Source organism: Pan troglodytes, chromosome 18 (genome assembly GCF_028858775.2).
Source record: "Pan troglodytes isolate AG18354 chromosome 18, NHGRI_mPanTro3-v2.0_pri, whole genome shotgun sequence".
Lineage (NCBI taxonomy): Eukaryota > Metazoa > Chordata > Mammalia > Primates > Hominidae > Pan > Pan troglodytes.
In genome coordinates, this window is record NC_072416.2 from 7,527,363 (window position 1) to 7,544,474 (window position 17,112).

The 17,112-nt window shown below is 54.8% G+C and overlaps 2 protein-coding genes across 7 annotated transcripts in view; one reads left to right on the forward strand and one right to left on the reverse strand.

Annotated features, from left to right (window-relative positions):
- The window catches only part of UBN1 (ubinuclein 1), a 34,747-nt gene extending 32,428 nt beyond the window's left edge, over nucleotides 1-2,319 (forward strand). For all 6 annotated transcript variants that reach the window (XM_001169928.8, XM_063796595.1, XM_009430239.5 and 3 more), the window contains one exon: nucleotides 49-2,319. In XM_001169928.8, the coding sequence (XP_001169928.1) occupies nucleotides 49-98 (50 nt within the window). In that variant the 3' untranslated portion in view covers nucleotides 99-2,319. The remainder of the gene's footprint in view (nucleotides 1-48) is intronic.
- Nucleotides 2,320-2,472: 153 nt separating this feature from the next.
- The window catches only part of PPL (periplakin), a 53,076-nt gene continuing 38,436 nt past the window's right edge, over nucleotides 2,473-17,112 (reverse strand). Inside the window, exons 10-22 of the mRNA XM_016929355.4 lie at nucleotides 15,536-15,658; nucleotides 15,203-15,349; nucleotides 14,413-14,564; nucleotides 13,487-13,584; nucleotides 13,159-13,316; nucleotides 11,985-12,163; nucleotides 11,761-11,899; nucleotides 10,681-10,874; nucleotides 10,138-10,288; nucleotides 8,944-9,027; nucleotides 8,068-8,184; nucleotides 7,101-7,193; nucleotides 2,473-5,999 (exon numbers count right to left, since the gene is read on the reverse strand). Of these exons, the coding sequence (XP_016784844.2) occupies nucleotides 3,336-5,999; nucleotides 7,101-7,193; nucleotides 8,068-8,184; nucleotides 8,944-9,027; nucleotides 10,138-10,288; nucleotides 10,681-10,874; nucleotides 11,761-11,899; nucleotides 11,985-12,163; nucleotides 13,159-13,316; nucleotides 13,487-13,584; nucleotides 14,413-14,564; nucleotides 15,203-15,349; nucleotides 15,536-15,658 (4,299 nt within the window). The 3' untranslated portion in view covers nucleotides 2,473-3,335. The remainder of the gene's footprint in view (nucleotides 6,000-7,100; nucleotides 7,194-8,067; nucleotides 8,185-8,943; nucleotides 9,028-10,137; nucleotides 10,289-10,680; nucleotides 10,875-11,760; nucleotides 11,900-11,984; nucleotides 12,164-13,158; nucleotides 13,317-13,486; nucleotides 13,585-14,412; nucleotides 14,565-15,202; nucleotides 15,350-15,535; nucleotides 15,659-17,112) is intronic.

Consider the following 17,112-nt stretch of genomic DNA (forward strand, 5'->3'; position numbering starts at 1 on the left):
CAGAGAGCATGAAAAACTTGCGTTCTAATTTTTCTTACTCTTTTCCAGGTGCTTCTCAGCTTCACGGGAAAGGGCCTGCTGTACCACGGAAATTGTGACCGCTTCAGAGGCAAGGCTTGCCACTTGGGTCTGGGTGGAATCAGAACGTGCAGGTCTCCCAGGATGTACACTCACTGCGCCCTTTCTGCTGCTTGGTGTTCTTCTGGAGGAGCGTGAGTTCTCAGTGGAGCGCTTCTCGGCACTTCTGGTGTGCCTCCCACGGAGGGAGCCGGGCCCTTGCTGCTCAGGAGGTGCAGACTGCCCCGTGCTCTGGGCCTTGCGGCTCTGTCACTAGACGGTTGTTAGAGGGGCAGCTCTAGGCTGGGGCTTGCGCTGGGCCGTGGTGGGAGGCACAGTGTTTACAGGCTCTGGTGGCAGAGCAGTTGGCACACCTGTGGGTGAATCTGCCTGATCCCCTGGCATTTGGTCAGAGTACCTCAGAGCACCCCACTGCTCAGGGGCTCCTTCTGGCTGCAGTAAGCTCCCTGGATGGTCACAGTGCCGCCCCATCCCCAGGCTGTGTGCTCAAGAGGACAAAACTCAGGCCAGAGCCACAGCTGGGAGACCTGCATTGTCCCTGCAAAATACTAAGAACACCTAGGGTGTGCTCACTGTGGGGGCCAGTTTCTCCTCGGAACATGACAATGAAGCTCTTTTAGAGAAAAGACCTTTGTAGATTCAACAATTATGATAGGATTTTTACAGACACCTATTTTGGGCTCAGTTTTCATCATTACCATTAAATGCATTGGATAGAAGGGGACTGTTCTTCACACATCATATTATAGGAAGACATAATTCCAGTGCCTTTATGGTGGAGCAGAATTCGACAACACATGTCCATTCAGCCCTCTGAATGGATCTGAGATGAAGACCTTTTTAAAGATATGTCTGTATTGAAGAGAAAGCCAGTTTTGAGTTTTTTACACTTGCACATCATTATCTGTGCCGTCCTGACTAGAAGGTTGTCTGGGCCCCCAAATTCCAAGTCCCAGTATAGCCAGGGCTCCCATTTTGTTTTTCCAGAGTTCGTGGAGTGGGACTGCAGAGCCCTTCATCTCTCTGAGGGTCAAGGATACCAGGGGTCCCAAGTCACAGATAGACATTCCAGTTTGTATTCTTAGGAATCATTCTTAGGCAGTGCGGCAGAAGCAGGCCTCTGTGAAGTGTCTGCCGGGTAGAAATAGGCCTTGAAGTCCTGGGGCTTTCCAGGCAGTGGGGTTATGTGTCGACTGAAGGGTGATGTGCAGAAGAGCTTGGAGAGTGGATCAGAGAGACTAGGACAGTTACTGCAGAGCTCCTAAGTCACCACTCAACCAGTGGCTGTTTCACAAGAATTTGAGGGCACTTGCCTGTCTTGTGAGGTCTGTGCCACAAGGTGAGTCTGAACTGACTGCTCCGGCTAAGTGATCTCAGGCACGTTGAGAGTAGACTGTGTCCTCAGCACATACACCTGTGGGAAAACGGACCGCTCTTGGCTCCTGACTCCCAGGGTACAGCGCCCAGTAACTCATCCTTCATTCAGAGGTTTGCTGGCCTTCCCGGTTTCCCAAGGAGCAAGACCTCTGTCCGCCCTTTGGCCCGGCCTCTGCTCTGACTCCTTTTTTACATAAGAACCAATCTGTGTTTCACATTGGGCTAAGTGGATTCCTTATCCCTTTGTTATATATATTTTTTGCAACTTGGATTTCCAGTTTGTTTACAGAGTAGTCTTAGGTAGTAGCAAAAGAGCCAAAGAAGAGATTTGTATTGCTGAGCTCAAAGCCAAGCAGAGGCCGGCAGTGGAGGCTGAGCAGGGACTCTCCAGGCTTCTCTGCCCATAAACACCCGGGTCCCAGCCCCTCCTTCCTTTCCCTTTGGTGCTCCCTCCTCCCCATGTACCATTGCGCGTGCAGCTGGAGCAGAATACCCTCATTTTTAGGAATCTAGTGATGCCTCTTGCCTCAGGGAAACGTTTCTTTGATGGGGAGTTTGAGATTTCTTTTCCTTGTTTATGCTTTATTTGTGGTAATGAAAGAGCGAATGACTGAACAGCCATGGCAAGGCAGATCTACAGGCGAGGCCGCAGCAGAGGGTGGGGCAGAGCAGCCTCGGGGTCTGGGGGCTGCAAGGGTTTCCCTGGCGCAGCGAAAGTCTCTGAGCACTTACCGGGCGTGGCCGTTTCTTAGGTGTGAGAGGGGCTGTGGCTTTTGTGCAGCGACTATGTTGGTGTTAGGGGTGGTGTGGAGATTGTTAATCTTGTATAAAGCAATTCAATAAATTGTTTCAAGGTTTCCAAAACACTTTTTCTCACTCTTTTCTTTCTACCATGTGGAAGTAGTTCTTCCTGTAGGAGCTGTTATAGATGGAATATCCATTTTGGCTGAAAGCCAAGAGCGGGGGTGGGGGAAATAAGCCTTGCATGCAAAAGAAGAAACATGTGGACCGTACAAGCAGACTCCAGCCACCAGGTTTATTTTCATGCTATAAATAAAGTTCCCTATTAGTTCCCATTTTCTTATGTTCTACATGAGATACAGAGACCCAGATATTCGCGTGGTGAATAATCAACTGTTTTGTATACCTAAATACCAGTGAGATAATAAGCGAGACTTGTAAAGCACTGAAACTAATGCTAACAGCAGCACAATCCACTATCAAAGGATTTAAATGCCAGAACTGTGAAACATTCTCTGTAGGTGCCGGGACAGTCTGGCTGACCATTAACGTCCACTCCAGCACCGAGGGCTGGACACTTGTGGTTTCGGTTCACCTTTCCTGGCTTGGAGCCCAGATCTGTCTCATGAGCAGAGTAACTACTGAGGAGGCTTCTCGGATGGAAAGTTGGTTTTAAGCCAGAAATCTGGAGAGATGTCATGCCAGGCAGCAGCCCCCACGGGCCGAGGCCTTTGTGGGGCAGTGTCACTGTCTGGTGTGCCACCAGTACCCATGCTGCATGGAGTGGGCTTGGCTGCTGTGGTTGGCTTGTCCTTCAGTGGTTTTCAGATTGTGTGCAGTTGTCATGAGGAGTTTGTTGCTGGGAGTGTATAGGAGAAGGGAGGAAAAGGCATTGCAGTTGTCCAGTCATTGGAGGATGAAGTGGGTCACTCAGGGTGAATGATGGTTGGGACGACAGTTGCCTGTCTTCAGCCAGTGCCTGTCTCATATGTGGGCTGGACTCTGAGCAGCCTGGCAGCGAGGGTATGTATAAAATGCTTGGCCTGCACCAGGGCTAGGGAGAGGACGACACCAAGGAGGTCACTGCGTCGTAGGAGAGGGCCAGCGTCTGCTGTTACGAAGAGTTGCAAGAGCTGTGCCTACTTCTGCCCAGATACCAAGACCGCCAGCTCCTGGATGGACATATCCTTGTTGACATAGCGGTCATACTGAGCAGGGGTCAGCCTGCCACTCTGCAGGGCCTCTTCGATGGAGAACTTCTTGCCAGACTTCCTGTCGTGTATCACTGAGGACTCCCCATTGGGACCCTTCACTGAGATCTCCTCCCAGTCGCACTCCTGGCTTCTGAGTTTCACGAACATGTTCCAGTCAATGAGCCCGGCACGGTGGGCTTCCTCCGGGGACAGCTCGCGGCCTGTGTCAGGGTGGATGACTACGATGGAGCGCCGCAGGTGGTTCTCCCGCTGCTCCCGCTTGACGGCCACGGAGCCCAGGCGCTTCTGCAGCTCGTCAATCTCAAGGTCTTTGTCCTTGGAGAGCCTCTTGAGGTCATCCAGTTCCCTCTCCAGGGACCACAGTCTGGAGTCATGGTTGGTCCCAGAGTCCGCCACGGTCATGTTCCGCAGGTCTCGTGTTTCCGTCGCTGCCATGTTGATTTCCGATTGGAGCCTTCGGGTCTCCAGCTGCAGGTTTTGCCTCTCCAGCTGTAATTTGTGGTTCTCTTCCCTTAGAAAGTCTAGTTCCTTGGATGACTTGGAGTTATGGAATTCCAGCTCCGAAAGCCTGGCTTCCAGCCGGCTCACCTCAACGTCCAGCTCGCGCTTGCTGCGGCTCTCCTCCTCCAGGCTGCTCTTGAGCCTCTGGATCTCTTGCTCGGTGTCGCCCTTCTCCACCTGGACACTCTCGGAGAGCACCACCTTCTCCTTGACCTCCGCCTTCTCCAATGCAGCCAGTTTCCTCCGGAGGGTCTCGAGCTCACCCTCCAGGAGCTGCCGCCGGTGCTGCTCTTCTTCCAGCTGGAGTCGGAGCAGGGCATGCTCTCGCGCCTGCTGCGGGTCCTGCTGCAGCACCACCTTCTGCTTATGGGTTACCTTCTCACGGGCCTCAGCTTCTTCCTGCTCCAGCGCTGCCAGCCGCTGCTGCAACCGCTGTACCTCGCGCTCGGCCTCCCTGCGGGCCTGCCGCTCGCGCTCCAGCTCCTCCAGCTGCCGCTCAAGCTCGGTGCGCCGGCGCTGCAGCCGCCGCAGCTCTGCCCGCAGCTTGTCAATCTGCCGCAGCTCCACGTCGATGCTCTCGGCAAAGGCGCTCACCTCAGCCCGCAGGCCTGGCTCCTCCTCATACCTGACCACCTCCTGCTGCACCACCCTTTCCTTCACCCGCGAGAGCTCCTCCTCTTTCCGGGCGATCTGCTCTTCCTGGGAAACTCTTTCCCTCTCCAGATCCACTTGTTTCTTCTGCTCCTCTGAGAGCTTTGCCCTCAGAGACGCCACCTCCTCCTTGGTTTGAGGGTCTTCTTGGAATTGGAGGATCTCCTGGACCACCTCTTTGGTCTGGACCTGGGGTTTGGTGTCTTTCAGGGCCTGGATTTCCTTTTTCAGCTGGTAGATCTCTAAATCACTCCTTTCGATCAGTCTGGTCTTGTCCACGATCTCCTCCCTGAGCCGCTGAAGCTCCTTCTCCATCTCAGGGTCAGTCTTGTACTTAATGACTTCCTTAGTCACCTCTTTGACTTCCACCTGGGGGCCTCGCCTCCTGAGGGCCTCCAGCTCACTCTGGTAGCTCCGGAGCTGCTCCTCGGCACCCCGGTACTTTCGCTCCTGCTCCACAAGCTCCAGGCGGAGGTTCGCCACTTCACTTTCCGCCTTGGGGTCTGGCCGCACGATCTCCCGCACCTTCTCCTGCACCACCACTTTGGCGTTCTCCTCCTCCAAGGCCCATATCTTTCGGAGCAGCTCCGTCTTCTCCCTCTGGCTAGCGCGAGCCTTGGCAGCCTCCTCCTCATATTGGCGGGTGAGATCGCTGACCTCCCTCTCGGTGGCCGCGTCCTTCTCCACCTTGAGCACCTCCTTGACGGTGATCTTGCCCTCGGCCATGGCCCGCTCCTTCTCTAGCCTCTTGAGCTTGTCCTGGAGGAAGCTCAGCTCCTCCTCCTGCTTCTCCCTGAGCTGGTCCTGGCGCTGGTGGTCCTCCTGCAGCTGCTGGTACTCTGCCTCCAGCTGGGGGTCATTCTGCAGTTTCACCACCTCTTTCTCCGTGACCTTCTCCTGCGCCCGGCTCTTCTCTTCAGCCAGGGCGGCCACACGCTGCTGCAGGAGGAGCACCTCTGCCTCCCGGGCGCCCTTCTGCCGCCTCAGTGCCTCCAGCTCCTCCCGCAGCTGCAAGACCTCATCCGCCTGGGCCCTGTCAGGCTCGATGCGCAGGACCTCCTTGACCACGTACTCCTGCCCCCCGTCCCTGGTCTCCTGCTCCAGGGCACGCAGCTGCAGCTGCAGTGCCTCCAGCTCCTCCTGCAGCAGCTGGTTCTTGTGCTGCTCCTCTGCCAGCGTCCGCTGCAGCTGCTGGAAGCTCTCCTCCAGCACGGGATCCGGCACCTTCTTGAGCACCTCCTTCCTCACCACCGATTCCTGAGGCCCCTGATTCCTCAAGGTCCAGATTTCTTCCTGGGTGCTCTTGACCTCGTTCTCCAGCTGCCGCCTCCGCTCAGTCTCCTCATCCAGTTCCTTCCTGATCTTCCACGCCTCCTCCACTCCAGAGTCCGGCCTGTTCCTTTGCAGGGTCTCATGGGTCACTTCTACTTCCGGCTGCTGTGATGGAGAAGACAAGACAAGGTTAAAGCCAGGCTCTGGCAGCACATGTAGGGCCTGTCCCCACCTGGTCAGAGTGGCTGTCCTGTGGTCCCCAAGGGACTCCCTCAGTGCCAGTTCATGTTAGTTGTAGAGTTCTAGGGTTACTTTCAAAAATGATCAAACAACTAGTTTGGGTTTTTTTTTAATCAGGTACAACATTTTTGAGCTGTGGAAGAGTTTAAAGTGAAACCACGGTCTCCCACCTCTGGTCCCCGTCCTAGGGCGTGTCTGTCAGCCTTGCAGATGCTATCTGTGCTCACACAAGAATATCTGTCTGTAGTATGTACCATGTGTTTATCTTTCCTGCACAAATGGTATTCTTAGCTGTGTGCCCTGCTGCTCACTGCACTTACAGAGCTCATTCCAGCTCAGCACAGAGAGTGCTGCTTCAGGATTTACCAGCAGCATAGTTTCCACTCTCTGGACAGACCGCAGTTTAGCCCATTGCTGATGAAGAGTGAACTGCTTCCAGTGTCTTGCTATTAAAAAACAATGCTGTCATCAACATCGTGGACTTCAGAAAATAACATTCACTTTCTTTTGTTTCTTTCTTTTTTTTTTGAGACAGAGTCTCGCTCTGTTGCCCAGGCTGGAGTGCAGTGGCACAGTCTCAGCTCCTTGCAACCTCCACCTCCTGGGTTCAAGCAATTCTCCTGCCTCAGTCTCCTGAGTAGCTGGGATTACAAGCATGCGCCAAGACGCCCAGCTAATTTTTGTATTTTTAGTAGAGACGGAGTTTTACCATGTTGGCCAGGCTGGTCTCGAACTCCTGACCTCAGGTGATCCGCCTGCCTCGGCCTCCCAAAGTGCTGGGATTACAAGCGTGAGCCACCATGCCCAGCTGAAAATAGCATTCACTTTCAGCAGATGTTTATTGAGTTGAATAAGTTCTCATGTCAGTAGAAGCATTGGCTTGGGCCAGTCTTTGCATTGGCCCTGCCCAGAAACGTTAGCAAGGGGACACTTCCATCAATTCACAAACCATTTCTCTAAGACAGAGTCTGTATTTGTCACCTGTTAGAATAGCCTGAAGTAGAATTTCTTACTAAGATCAGTTACCTGTCTGAGGAGATTCAGAGCAAACTCCAGATTCTGCAGCCTCTGTCTGTTGATGGCATAAACTTCAGTGAACTTGGCGGCAAGTGCTGCTTCCTGCAGAGAAGAGGATTAGGAGAGCGGTCAACAAACAGGTGTCAACAGGGTAAGCAACAGAGAGCTAGACAGTGTGGACGTGGTTCTTGAGAAGTGTGGAATTTGGGGGTAGAGGCATAGCTCTTGCCCACTCCTGCCTGGAGTTAGACTGTAGCCTCACCGGTGGAGAGAAAAATGGATCTCGAGGCAGAAGATCCAGGCCAGGGTCTTGGCCACACTGACTTTGAGCAACTCTTTCTGCCTCCTAGAGCACCAGTGTTCTCTCTTGTGTGTACAGGAGACTAATATCAGCCCTCCACTGTACTTACTGAGGTGAGCAAAACAGGAACTTCCCAGATCCATGGTTCTGACCCTGACACTTCTGTTCAGCTGCGTTTTCAAAAATTTTTGTTTCTTAAAGATAGAATCTCTTTCACTCAGACTGAAGTGCCATGGTGTGATTGTAGCTCACTGCAGCCTTGAACTCCTGGGCCCAAGTGATCCTCCCTCCTCAACCTCCCAAGTAGCTGGGACTACAGGTTTGCACCACCACGCCTGGCTAATATTTTTGTAGATATGGGGTCCTGCTTTGTTGCCCAGGCTGGTCTCCAACCCCTGGGCTCAAGCAGTTCTCCCACCTTGGCCTCCCAAAGTGCTAGGATTACAAGTGTGAGCCACTGCGCCCGGCCTTGCTGTCTTTCTAGGCATATTGATGTCACTGCCCTAGAACAAGTTCCTCATCTCTTACCAAACCTGTTTGCATGCAGGAGGGCTCTCAGTGGCTTCCCTGTTGTGTGTGCATCTCTGAGGCCAGCGTGTGACACCATGCTCCCTGGGGAGCAGGGCAGCTTGGCGTCCACCTCAGTCCCGAGGCCGCCTGGCCCATGGAACTCACCTCTTCCTTCACTTTGGTGGCAGGAGATTGGAGCCTGGCTCTCTTGCTCACGTGGCTGCTCCTTCCATTCTCCAAGTCGAGAAGAGACCTTAGTTTTTCTGCTTCTAACTCATAGTCCTGCACGAGGGAGAGACATGGCAGAGGGGAGATTAAAACAGCTGAGAAGAGACAGACATGTTCCTGTACCCCTTCAGGCTGACCCAGACCTGCCCTGTGCCATGTGCTGGTTTTATAATCTGCGTGGGTCTTCCTCACAGCTGTACCCTGCAGTGATTTCCAGGAGGTTTTGAGAATTACTGATACCTCAGCAGTACATAGCTCCATCACTCAGTAACATATGAGACAAGAAGTGCCCCCTGAATTCCCCTCCCAGCCTTTCTACATGCCTAGAGATTTTCACATTCTGCTGCTGCTTTGAACATCGTACCATAACCCTGTCTCACCTTGCCACCACCTCTTCTCATGTTTACCAGCTTGCTGACTTTATAATCCATCAGGTGGATGTGTGCTGATTCACGCAGCTTTCCCCTTCCACTGGACACCAGTCCTTTCCAGCGTACTAGTTTTGCTATTGTAAATAGTGCTGTTGCAACAATGTTGTTTATCCTGCATTTTTTTTTTTGTATTTTTTCCTTAAGGATAAATTCCCCCAAAGAGTTTACTGCTTCAGAGTATAAAACCCTTTTACAGCATTCCATGTCTAGTACCTTGCTGTTTTCCCAAAAGCCTGTGCCAGTTTGCACAGCAGCCGGCAGTGCCTCGGATGGCCAGCTCCACCCCCATGTGCCAGGGCCGGTGCTTGCTGCTTCTCTGACGAGGGGACGGTGGAATAAGGCCCCTGCTGTTTGTGCTTTGGGCGGAAGTTTCCCGGCTCACCTTTACAGCTTGCTGGTACTGCTGGGAATTGGCACAGATCTTCTGTACTTCCTGCTCCCTACTTGCTATCTCATCTAGCAGGTTCTGTAAGACAGAGTTTAAAAATCAAAACTAACCAGAAAAAAAATTTAAAAAAGCAACCATGGATGCAGTAGCTGGAAATCTCAGAATCTGAATTTATTCTTCTCTAGCACAAAGTATGATGAATGGCTCCCTTGTATACATTTTTATTCATTGCAAAAGGCAGTTTTTTTTTTTTTTTTTTTTTTTTTTTTTTTTTGAGACAGTCTCACTGCATCGCCCAGGCTGGAGTACAGTGGCGTGATCTCGGCTCACTGCAGCCTAAGCCTCCTGGGTTCAAGCAATTCTCCTGCCTCAGCCTCCCAAGTAGCTGGGACTACAGGCTCCTGCCACCATACCCAGCTAATTTTTTTTTGTATTTTTAGTAGAGATTGGGTTTCACTATGTTGGCCAGGCTGGTCTTGAACTCCTGAACTTGTGATCCGCCTGCCTCAGCCTCCCAAAATGCTGGGATTACAGGTGTGAGCCACTGCGCCCAGCCACAAAAGGCAGTTCTAAGGCTCTGTGAAGAAGGGCCAAGATCATTATCTCTGCTAGGAAACAAATGTTTACTGATGAATTGGACCACCAGACACTGTTCTGCTGTCTGACTTAGATTATCTCATTTAATCTTCAGACGATGCCAGGAGGTAAGCATCATGACCTCCAGCTTATGAGTGAGGAAAGTAAAGCTTCCGAGGTGGGGATGTGGCTGATGGGGTGGACCCGGGATTTGCATCTCAGCCATTGGCTTCCCGTGTTCCTCCCTCACCCCAAGGCACTGCGTTGGGCATGGGGGAGGCAGGAGTCCCAACTTTGAAAATGGGATTTCCCCCACAAAGGCGGCTCCTCATTCTGTAGCTGTTCACTCACATAGCCAACCCACGCCAAGTGTCCATTCTGCACCAGGCCCTGTGCGGGGCACTGAGCTGGGAGAGGTGAGCAACACACTCGGTTCTTGTTCTCAGAGGGTTGGGTGTTGGGAGCTTGAGCTGAGGCCCAGGGAGGGCACAGCTGTGGCAGGCCTCTGCCCTGCTCCACCTCCCAAAGGCTTGGCTCCCCAGAAAGGGGCTTGTTGACCTCTGACCCTCCCTTGCCAGTGTGTGCCTGGGGCTGCGGAAGCGGCCATCTCACCTTCTGGTTCTTCAGCTTGGTCTCCATCTGGCTGTGGCTGTCTGTCTCCTGGGGCTCGTAACTGGGGATGCTGACTAGGAACTGCAGCACGTGGTCATGGCCGCGGTGGAAGTGCTCATAGGCCGCCTTGGCGCTCTGTAGGCTCTGCGCCCTGTCAAGGCAAAGCGTTCAGGCCTCAGCCACAGCAAACAGATGCCTCACCGAGCCCTCATTTTTTTTTTAAAGTGGGAAACAACCAAATGTAACAATTAGAAATACCCCAAGTATCTCCCACACAGGGTGGGTGGTCATTAGGGAATGTCAGGTTGGACTGTGGAGAACAACGTGGGTCCATACACATTGACTTGCAGAGATGCCCATTGTGGATTACAGGACCCAGGTAAGCATGACTCAAAAGAGAGACCACAGGGCCGTCAGAGAATCTGACGAACTCACCAAAAAGAAAAACAGCAACATCTGTGGGACACGGCTAAAGCATTGCTTAGAGGGAATTAGATCGCATTCTCAGAAAACAAAAATGGCCACCACCCACCGCACCCTCACCTGTGTTCCACCTGCCGGCGCAGGTTGTTGAAACGCTGGCCCAGCTTGTGCACCTCGGCCTCCTGGCGCTCCAGGTCTGGGCAGTGCTCCTGGAAGCGGCTGGCCAGTGTGCTCGAGCACTGCTTGGCCGCCTGCAAGTTCTGCTCCACCTCACCCAGGAGGGACTGCTGGGCCTGTAACTCAGAGGCCATGGCCTGGCGGGGCAGAGGAGGAGACGGCGGTGCTACGGCCAGAGCTCCCAGAGCCAGGCGGCGACACCCCCCGAAGCCCCTGGGCCACTGGCTGTAGGACGGTGGGCAAGGCCACAGGTAGGACGGACCGGAGCCTTGCTCTGTACATCCCAAACCTGGGTCACTTCTGCCATCTTCTGTTTTTTTACAATGAACAAAGCCCTGAAAAGCTAACTTTTAAAAACCCTGCAGCAGGCAGCTCGTGCCCTGCATGAGAACAGCCTGCCACTGTCTGGTCGTGAGGCTGTGGCAAAAGCAAGTTGTGAGATAGGAGTGTGAATAAGGGGTTTCAGGTCACAGACTTGAATGTTTCCTGTGCTCAGGCAATGTGGGAAGGGGGCCCGTGGCAACTGCGAGGTAAGCAGGCCGAGAAGGCAGCTGCTTCTCTGCCCACTGACTTGCCCTCTGAGCTGCAGCCCAGGATGCCAGCTCTGCTCAGCAAGAGATACTGGGAACATGGATTGTTATGTGCTTTATGCTTTTTTTTTTTCTCTTTTTTTAAGAGATAGGGTCTTTCAACGTTGTCCAGGTGGCTGGACTTAAACTCCAGGGCTCAAGCAATCCCGCCCCAGCCTCCTGAATGGCTGGTGTTACAGGCATGTGCCACTACACTGGCTATTGCAGATATTTGATCTTAAACTGCTGGCACCCGAAATCCCGTAAGTCACACAGATCCCGTGAATAGCTTGGATTTGTGCTGCGAGCCTCCATTTGCAGTTCCCAATTTGGGCATTCCAAACCCGGGGAGACTGGATGCTGGTGTCCTCGTCTGTCCAGACGGGCGGGTGGATGTGCCTGATGCTCTCACCTGCTCAGAGAAGGACTCCCAGGACTTGGGCCCTAGACTCACCGCCAGCTCCTGCCCCTTGCTGTCCAGGACACGGCTGCTCTCAGGCACTGTGTCATCCTGATTCAGATGGTTCTCGTGCGTGGCCAGCAACTCCCAGCTCTGCTGCAGGCTCTTCTCCAGGCGGTTGGCCACATCAACCCTGAGAGCACCAATCAGGCGTCGGGGGATGCCCACCTGGCCCCCTGACCCCACCCCAACCTCCATGCAGCCTGTCTGCCACCCACTTCTCCTGGGCCAAGTCCAGCAGCTGCAGGAGGTGCTCGTATTTCTGGTTGGTGTCCTCCACCCGGGTCCTCAGCAGGGGTGTGGTGCCACTGCCTGGGAGGGCCTGGATGAAGGCTTCGCCCTCAGCCGTGCTCCGCGTCTTCTCAGGTTCAATCCGCAGTAGCTCGTTGGTGATGTTCTGTGGGAACCAGGGGCCCTCAGTTTTGGACACAGCCAGGCAGCCCCTTTCCCTGAGGATGTGCCCAGGGTGAGCACAGATTCCCACATCAGGCACAGTGGAAGCAGCTGGAGAGGCCTGGCACACTCTGGGGCTCTGACCCGGCATCTGGACCCCAGCCTGAGGGCTGCATTTTTCACGAGCATCCCAGGGAACCGCTGAGGTGGAATGGACTAGACACCAGAAGCACCCAGGCAGCTGCCGGGCCTGTGCTGTCCTCAGCACTGCACGCGGACGCTTCTGTTTAATCTTTGCGGCAACCCTGGGAGGTGAGTACTACGACTCCACCCAGTCACGGGTGGGGGTGTGACAACTCCCAGCAGCTTAGGAAGGGACTTGTGGGGTCAGGCTACACCCGAGACCGGCATCCTCTCGCCCTGACTTGGCCCTCACTCTGAGGCCCCATCAGGGGCTATGGCACTTCTCCAATCCCAGATCCTTTTCTGTAAAATTGGAGTGCTACTCACTGCCTCAGAGGGCTGCCTTGAGGATGTGGGAGACTTTGTATAGGAAAGGAGGTGGGGGGAGGTGGCCCCTCCACGTCCCCCCTAGCATCAGCTCACCCTGTCCTCGCCACTGCCCTGTGAGCAGGGCCAACCCATCCTACTGAAGACACTGAGGCCTGGAGTTTATAAATATAAACGCTAACATGTGCGGTCAAGCCAGCCGGTGACCCAGTCCTGCGGAATTCCACAGCCCAAGTGCCATGCCAGGTGTCAGATCGACAAGCCGTGCAGGAACAATGCAAGTCTTGCCAGCTCTTTCTCCTGGGGAGGTAATGACAGCAGCCCTGCCACCTCCATGACTCGGGACCCGGTTACATGCAGCAGGCTGTCCCTGTCAGACAGCTGCAGTGAATATCCCAAGACTCCATGGGGAAAAGACCTCAAATAGGGGCCCCAGGGGGCCAGTGCAGGGCTCCCCCGGCTCCACCTGTGCTCCTGACCCGCAGGTACCTTGAGGTCCTTGGCCCGCTCGGCACTGTCCTGCACAGCCCGGCCTTGCTCCAGTGGTGGCCGCAGGATCCCTGTGATGGCCTTCTCCTGCCGGTCCAGGTCGCTGGCCACCTTATCCAAGCCAGCCAGCAGCTGCCGCCCCTGTAGGTCAGAGGCATCTGTGGAGGGAGGGAGGACACAGGCAGGTGTGACAACGGGCCAGGGGCGTGAGGCCCAGGGATGGACCTAGGCAGCCAGCCCCCCGCCGTCTCATCCACAGCACAGACCCTGGTCCAGCCCCTCCTCCCCGGTACCCCCAGAGCCTCAGGCGAGTGGCCCTGGCACCCACCTCCGGGATTCTCAGTCTTCAGCACCTCATACCGCTGCTGCAGCGTGCGTTTGCTCCCAGCTGCCTTCTGCCGCACGCTCCGGTACTGGCTGCCCAGGCTGTGAGGACAGAAATGAGCTGGGAACCTGGGCAGCCCACCACCCCCTGCACCCACAGAGGCGGGACTGCGGACTGTGGCTGGGCAGACACCCCAGAGGAGCCTGACAGCTCCTTAGATGCGGACAGCAAGTGCTCACTGTGGCACTGGCCTTTCTGTGCTCCTGGGCTCAGAGCTCTTCTCCCTCCTTCCCTCCTCTTTCGTAGGAAGTCTTACTACCTAAAATTGTCTGTCCAATATTCTCCACCAAGATGTTACCTCTGAGGGAGCATACACAGTAGGTGCTCAATAAATACTTAATAAATGAAGGCATTCCTTGAATCATCCACTCATTCAGTAAGGAGTTCCTGGGCACCTACTTTGTACCAGGTACTTAACTAGGCCCTGGAGAGAGGAAATTCAAGGGGCCCAGGCCCAACGAGACTGACGCATACGCTAGTCACTTAATAAAAAGCTGTGCGCGCAGTGGAAGAAGGTGCCTGGGAGCAAAGAGGAGGCAGCCCTTATCCCAGCTGAGTCCTCCAGCCAAGGGGCTGGGGTCTGCAGGTACAGGGAGCAGTGCGTGCGGGAGTCAGGGGCCCTTAGAAACTGCTTAGAAACTCGTCAGGGGGCCAGGACGAAGCCCAGAGCTGGACATTCATGTTTAGCAAGTCAGCTGGCCCACGATCTGCCCCTCTCCTGCATGAACTTCCAAGGGGGTGCAGATGGAGAGTGTCAGCGACCCCGCGCTCCCCACAGGCTGAGTCCAAATCCCCAGGGCTATGAATGGGGCCTGAGAAGCCCTGGGGGTGGGACTGGTCCATGCAGGCTCCCGCCTTTGCCCTTGTACCTGTCAGCCAGAGCCAGGGCCTCAGGGTCTGTGGGGGGGATCACAAAACAGACGGCCGGAGCAATCAGCTTGTTCCCAGCGCTGTCCATGAGCTCCCAGCTCTCCCCGTTGTTCTTCTGCAGGGTGTAGCTGTAGCCCCGCGCGATCAGGCCCTGGCGGGGGCAGGCTGGACAGTCAGGATCCCGGCAGGGCCTGAGGGCCTGGGAGCCCGGTTGCCATCTCACCCCCCGACTCCTGGACCTGGGGAGCCCCGGCTCATCACTTGGACCCTCCCCGTAGAGTGGGGAGGGGCATGCAGGAGAAGCACATGTGTTAAGGCTGCCGGCCCAGCAACCCATCTCCATTTCCCTTTGGGGAACTTTCCCTCCCAATTCCCAGTCCCTGTGGTCTCTCCTTCTCCATTCCCAAGCTCCAGATGGACACGTGACTTGGACCTGGCCAATGACTGGCATTCGCCAGCCACAGTCATTGGTATAGGGTGGACCCTGGCGTTCCCTGGCCACAGTGATTGGTGTAGGATGGACACGTGACTCACAGTGAGCCAATGAGAACCTGGCCTGGGACTTCTGAGGAGGGACTGGGGTTGCTAAGCTGGTGGAACACAAGGCCAGGGCAGCCGAGGTGGGGGTGGCATAGGGGTGCCAGTTGGCCTGCACGAGGGGAAGGGTTGGCAGAGTGACACCATGGAGACAGGCACAGGCTCCTGAGAACGGCGCCTGAGGCCCTGGATCCAACCATGTTACCCCGAAGACTTTGTAGTGATGTGAACAGAGGAGCTGGCCCCGCGCACCTGCTCCCCCTCAAAGTCACAGAGTGCCTCCACGGGGATGGGCTTGAGCGGAGTCTCCCGGCGGTACTTAAGGGGCACCACCTGCTGACCTCGCTTCTGCAGTCCCCGCACCACGTCCTCATACTTGTCCAGCACCTTCTCCTGGTCCTGGAGAGAACGGGGTCAGGGGCCCAGGTGAGACCAACAGCCTTCCCCCTGGTGGGAGGACGCAGAGCAGGGGCTGGATTCAGCAGGTGGGGTGCTGTGGAGGGGCCAGTACAGGGCTGAGGGCAGGCATGGTGTAGAGGGGTCCCCCGCCCCCCGGGCCAGCAGGGGTCCTGGGCCATCGCTCACATCCAGCTCCCGCAGCAGCAGCTCAATCTGGTACCGGTCCTTGAAGTCAGGGCCATACTTCTGGTTCAGGTCCGAGTCCACCTTGCGCAGCAGCTCCTGAGCGTCCTTCACGTCTTTGTGAAACTAGGGGAGAAGGTGGCTCTGTTACAGCCAGGAAACCACTAGAAGCACCTGGGCTTCTGTCCGAGGCTTCAAGCTCATCCCTCAGGCGGGGCTGGGCCTCCGATTCACCTGGAGTTCAGCATGGGACCCTGAGCTGAGCCTGAGGCTCCTCTGCATGGAGACAGCCCCACCCTCCCTGAGCTGGCTCCTTAGGGGCCTCACTGGGAGAAGCCAGGTCCCTTCCCACCCATCCACGAGATGCCACCTCTGTGACATGTTTTCTTGGATATATCAGTAACTCTTGAGGTGTCTTTGATTCAGTTCCTCTCTCAGTACTAGGAACATCCAGACTTAATACTATAGCTTCTTTCTAGGTTTTGGTAAATAGCCTCCCCTTTTTGTTCTCGAAAATTCTCTTGCCCATTCTTCAGTCTATCAACTCTTGGGTCACTGTCAGCTATCCCCTGGGCTGAGCACCTGGGCTGCAGCCATACACAGGACCTGAAGCCCCCACCATGCGGCTCAGACAGTGAATGAGGAGTGACACGGCGTCGCCCACATCCAGCTTTCCCCAGACACCTCAATCCTAAGAATTACCTGCAGCTTCTTAAGAACTCTCATTCCTCTGGAAACAGACAAGTGTCCAGCCACAGATGAGTGGATAAACACAGCGGTCTAGCCATACAATAGGATATGATTCAGCCATAAAAAGGGGTGAAGCACTGAAAATGCTACAACACGGATGAACCCGGAAAACATGATGCTCAGTGAGAGAAGCCAGACACAAAAGGGCAGAGATTGCATGATCCCACTGATTCTTCATATTCGTTCTAGGTGTGAAACTTCTGGAACAGGCAAGTCCATAGAGACAGCAAGAAGACCAGAGGTGACCCGGGGCTGGGGGAGTGGGAATGGAAAACTTACTGCCTAATGAGTACGGGGTTGTTTTTTTTTTTTTTTTTTTTGAGGCGGAGTCTCACTCTGTCGCTCAGGCTGGAGTGCAATGGCGCGATCTCAGCTCACTGCAACCTCTGCCTCCTGGGTTCAAGCAGTTCTCCTGCCTCAGCCTCCCATCTGGGACTACAGATATGGGCCACCACACCTGGCTAACTTTTGTATTTTAGTAGAGATGGGGTTTCATCATGTTGGCCAGGCTGGTCTTGAACTCCTGACCTCAGGTGATCCAGTCGCCTTGGCTTCCCAGAGTGCTGGAATTACAGGCATGAGCTACCGTGCCCAGCCAGGGTATAGGGTTTCTGTTTGGGGTGATGGAAAGTTTTGCAAGTAGATGGTGGTGATGGTTGCACAACATTGCGAATGCAATGAATGCCACTGAATTGTACACTTAAAAATGCAAACTGGCTGGGTGTGGTGGCTCACACCTGTAATCCCAGCACTTTAGGAGGCCGAGGCGCGAGGATCACCTGAGGTCAGGAGTTCGAGACCAACCTGACCAACATGGCGAAACCCCATCT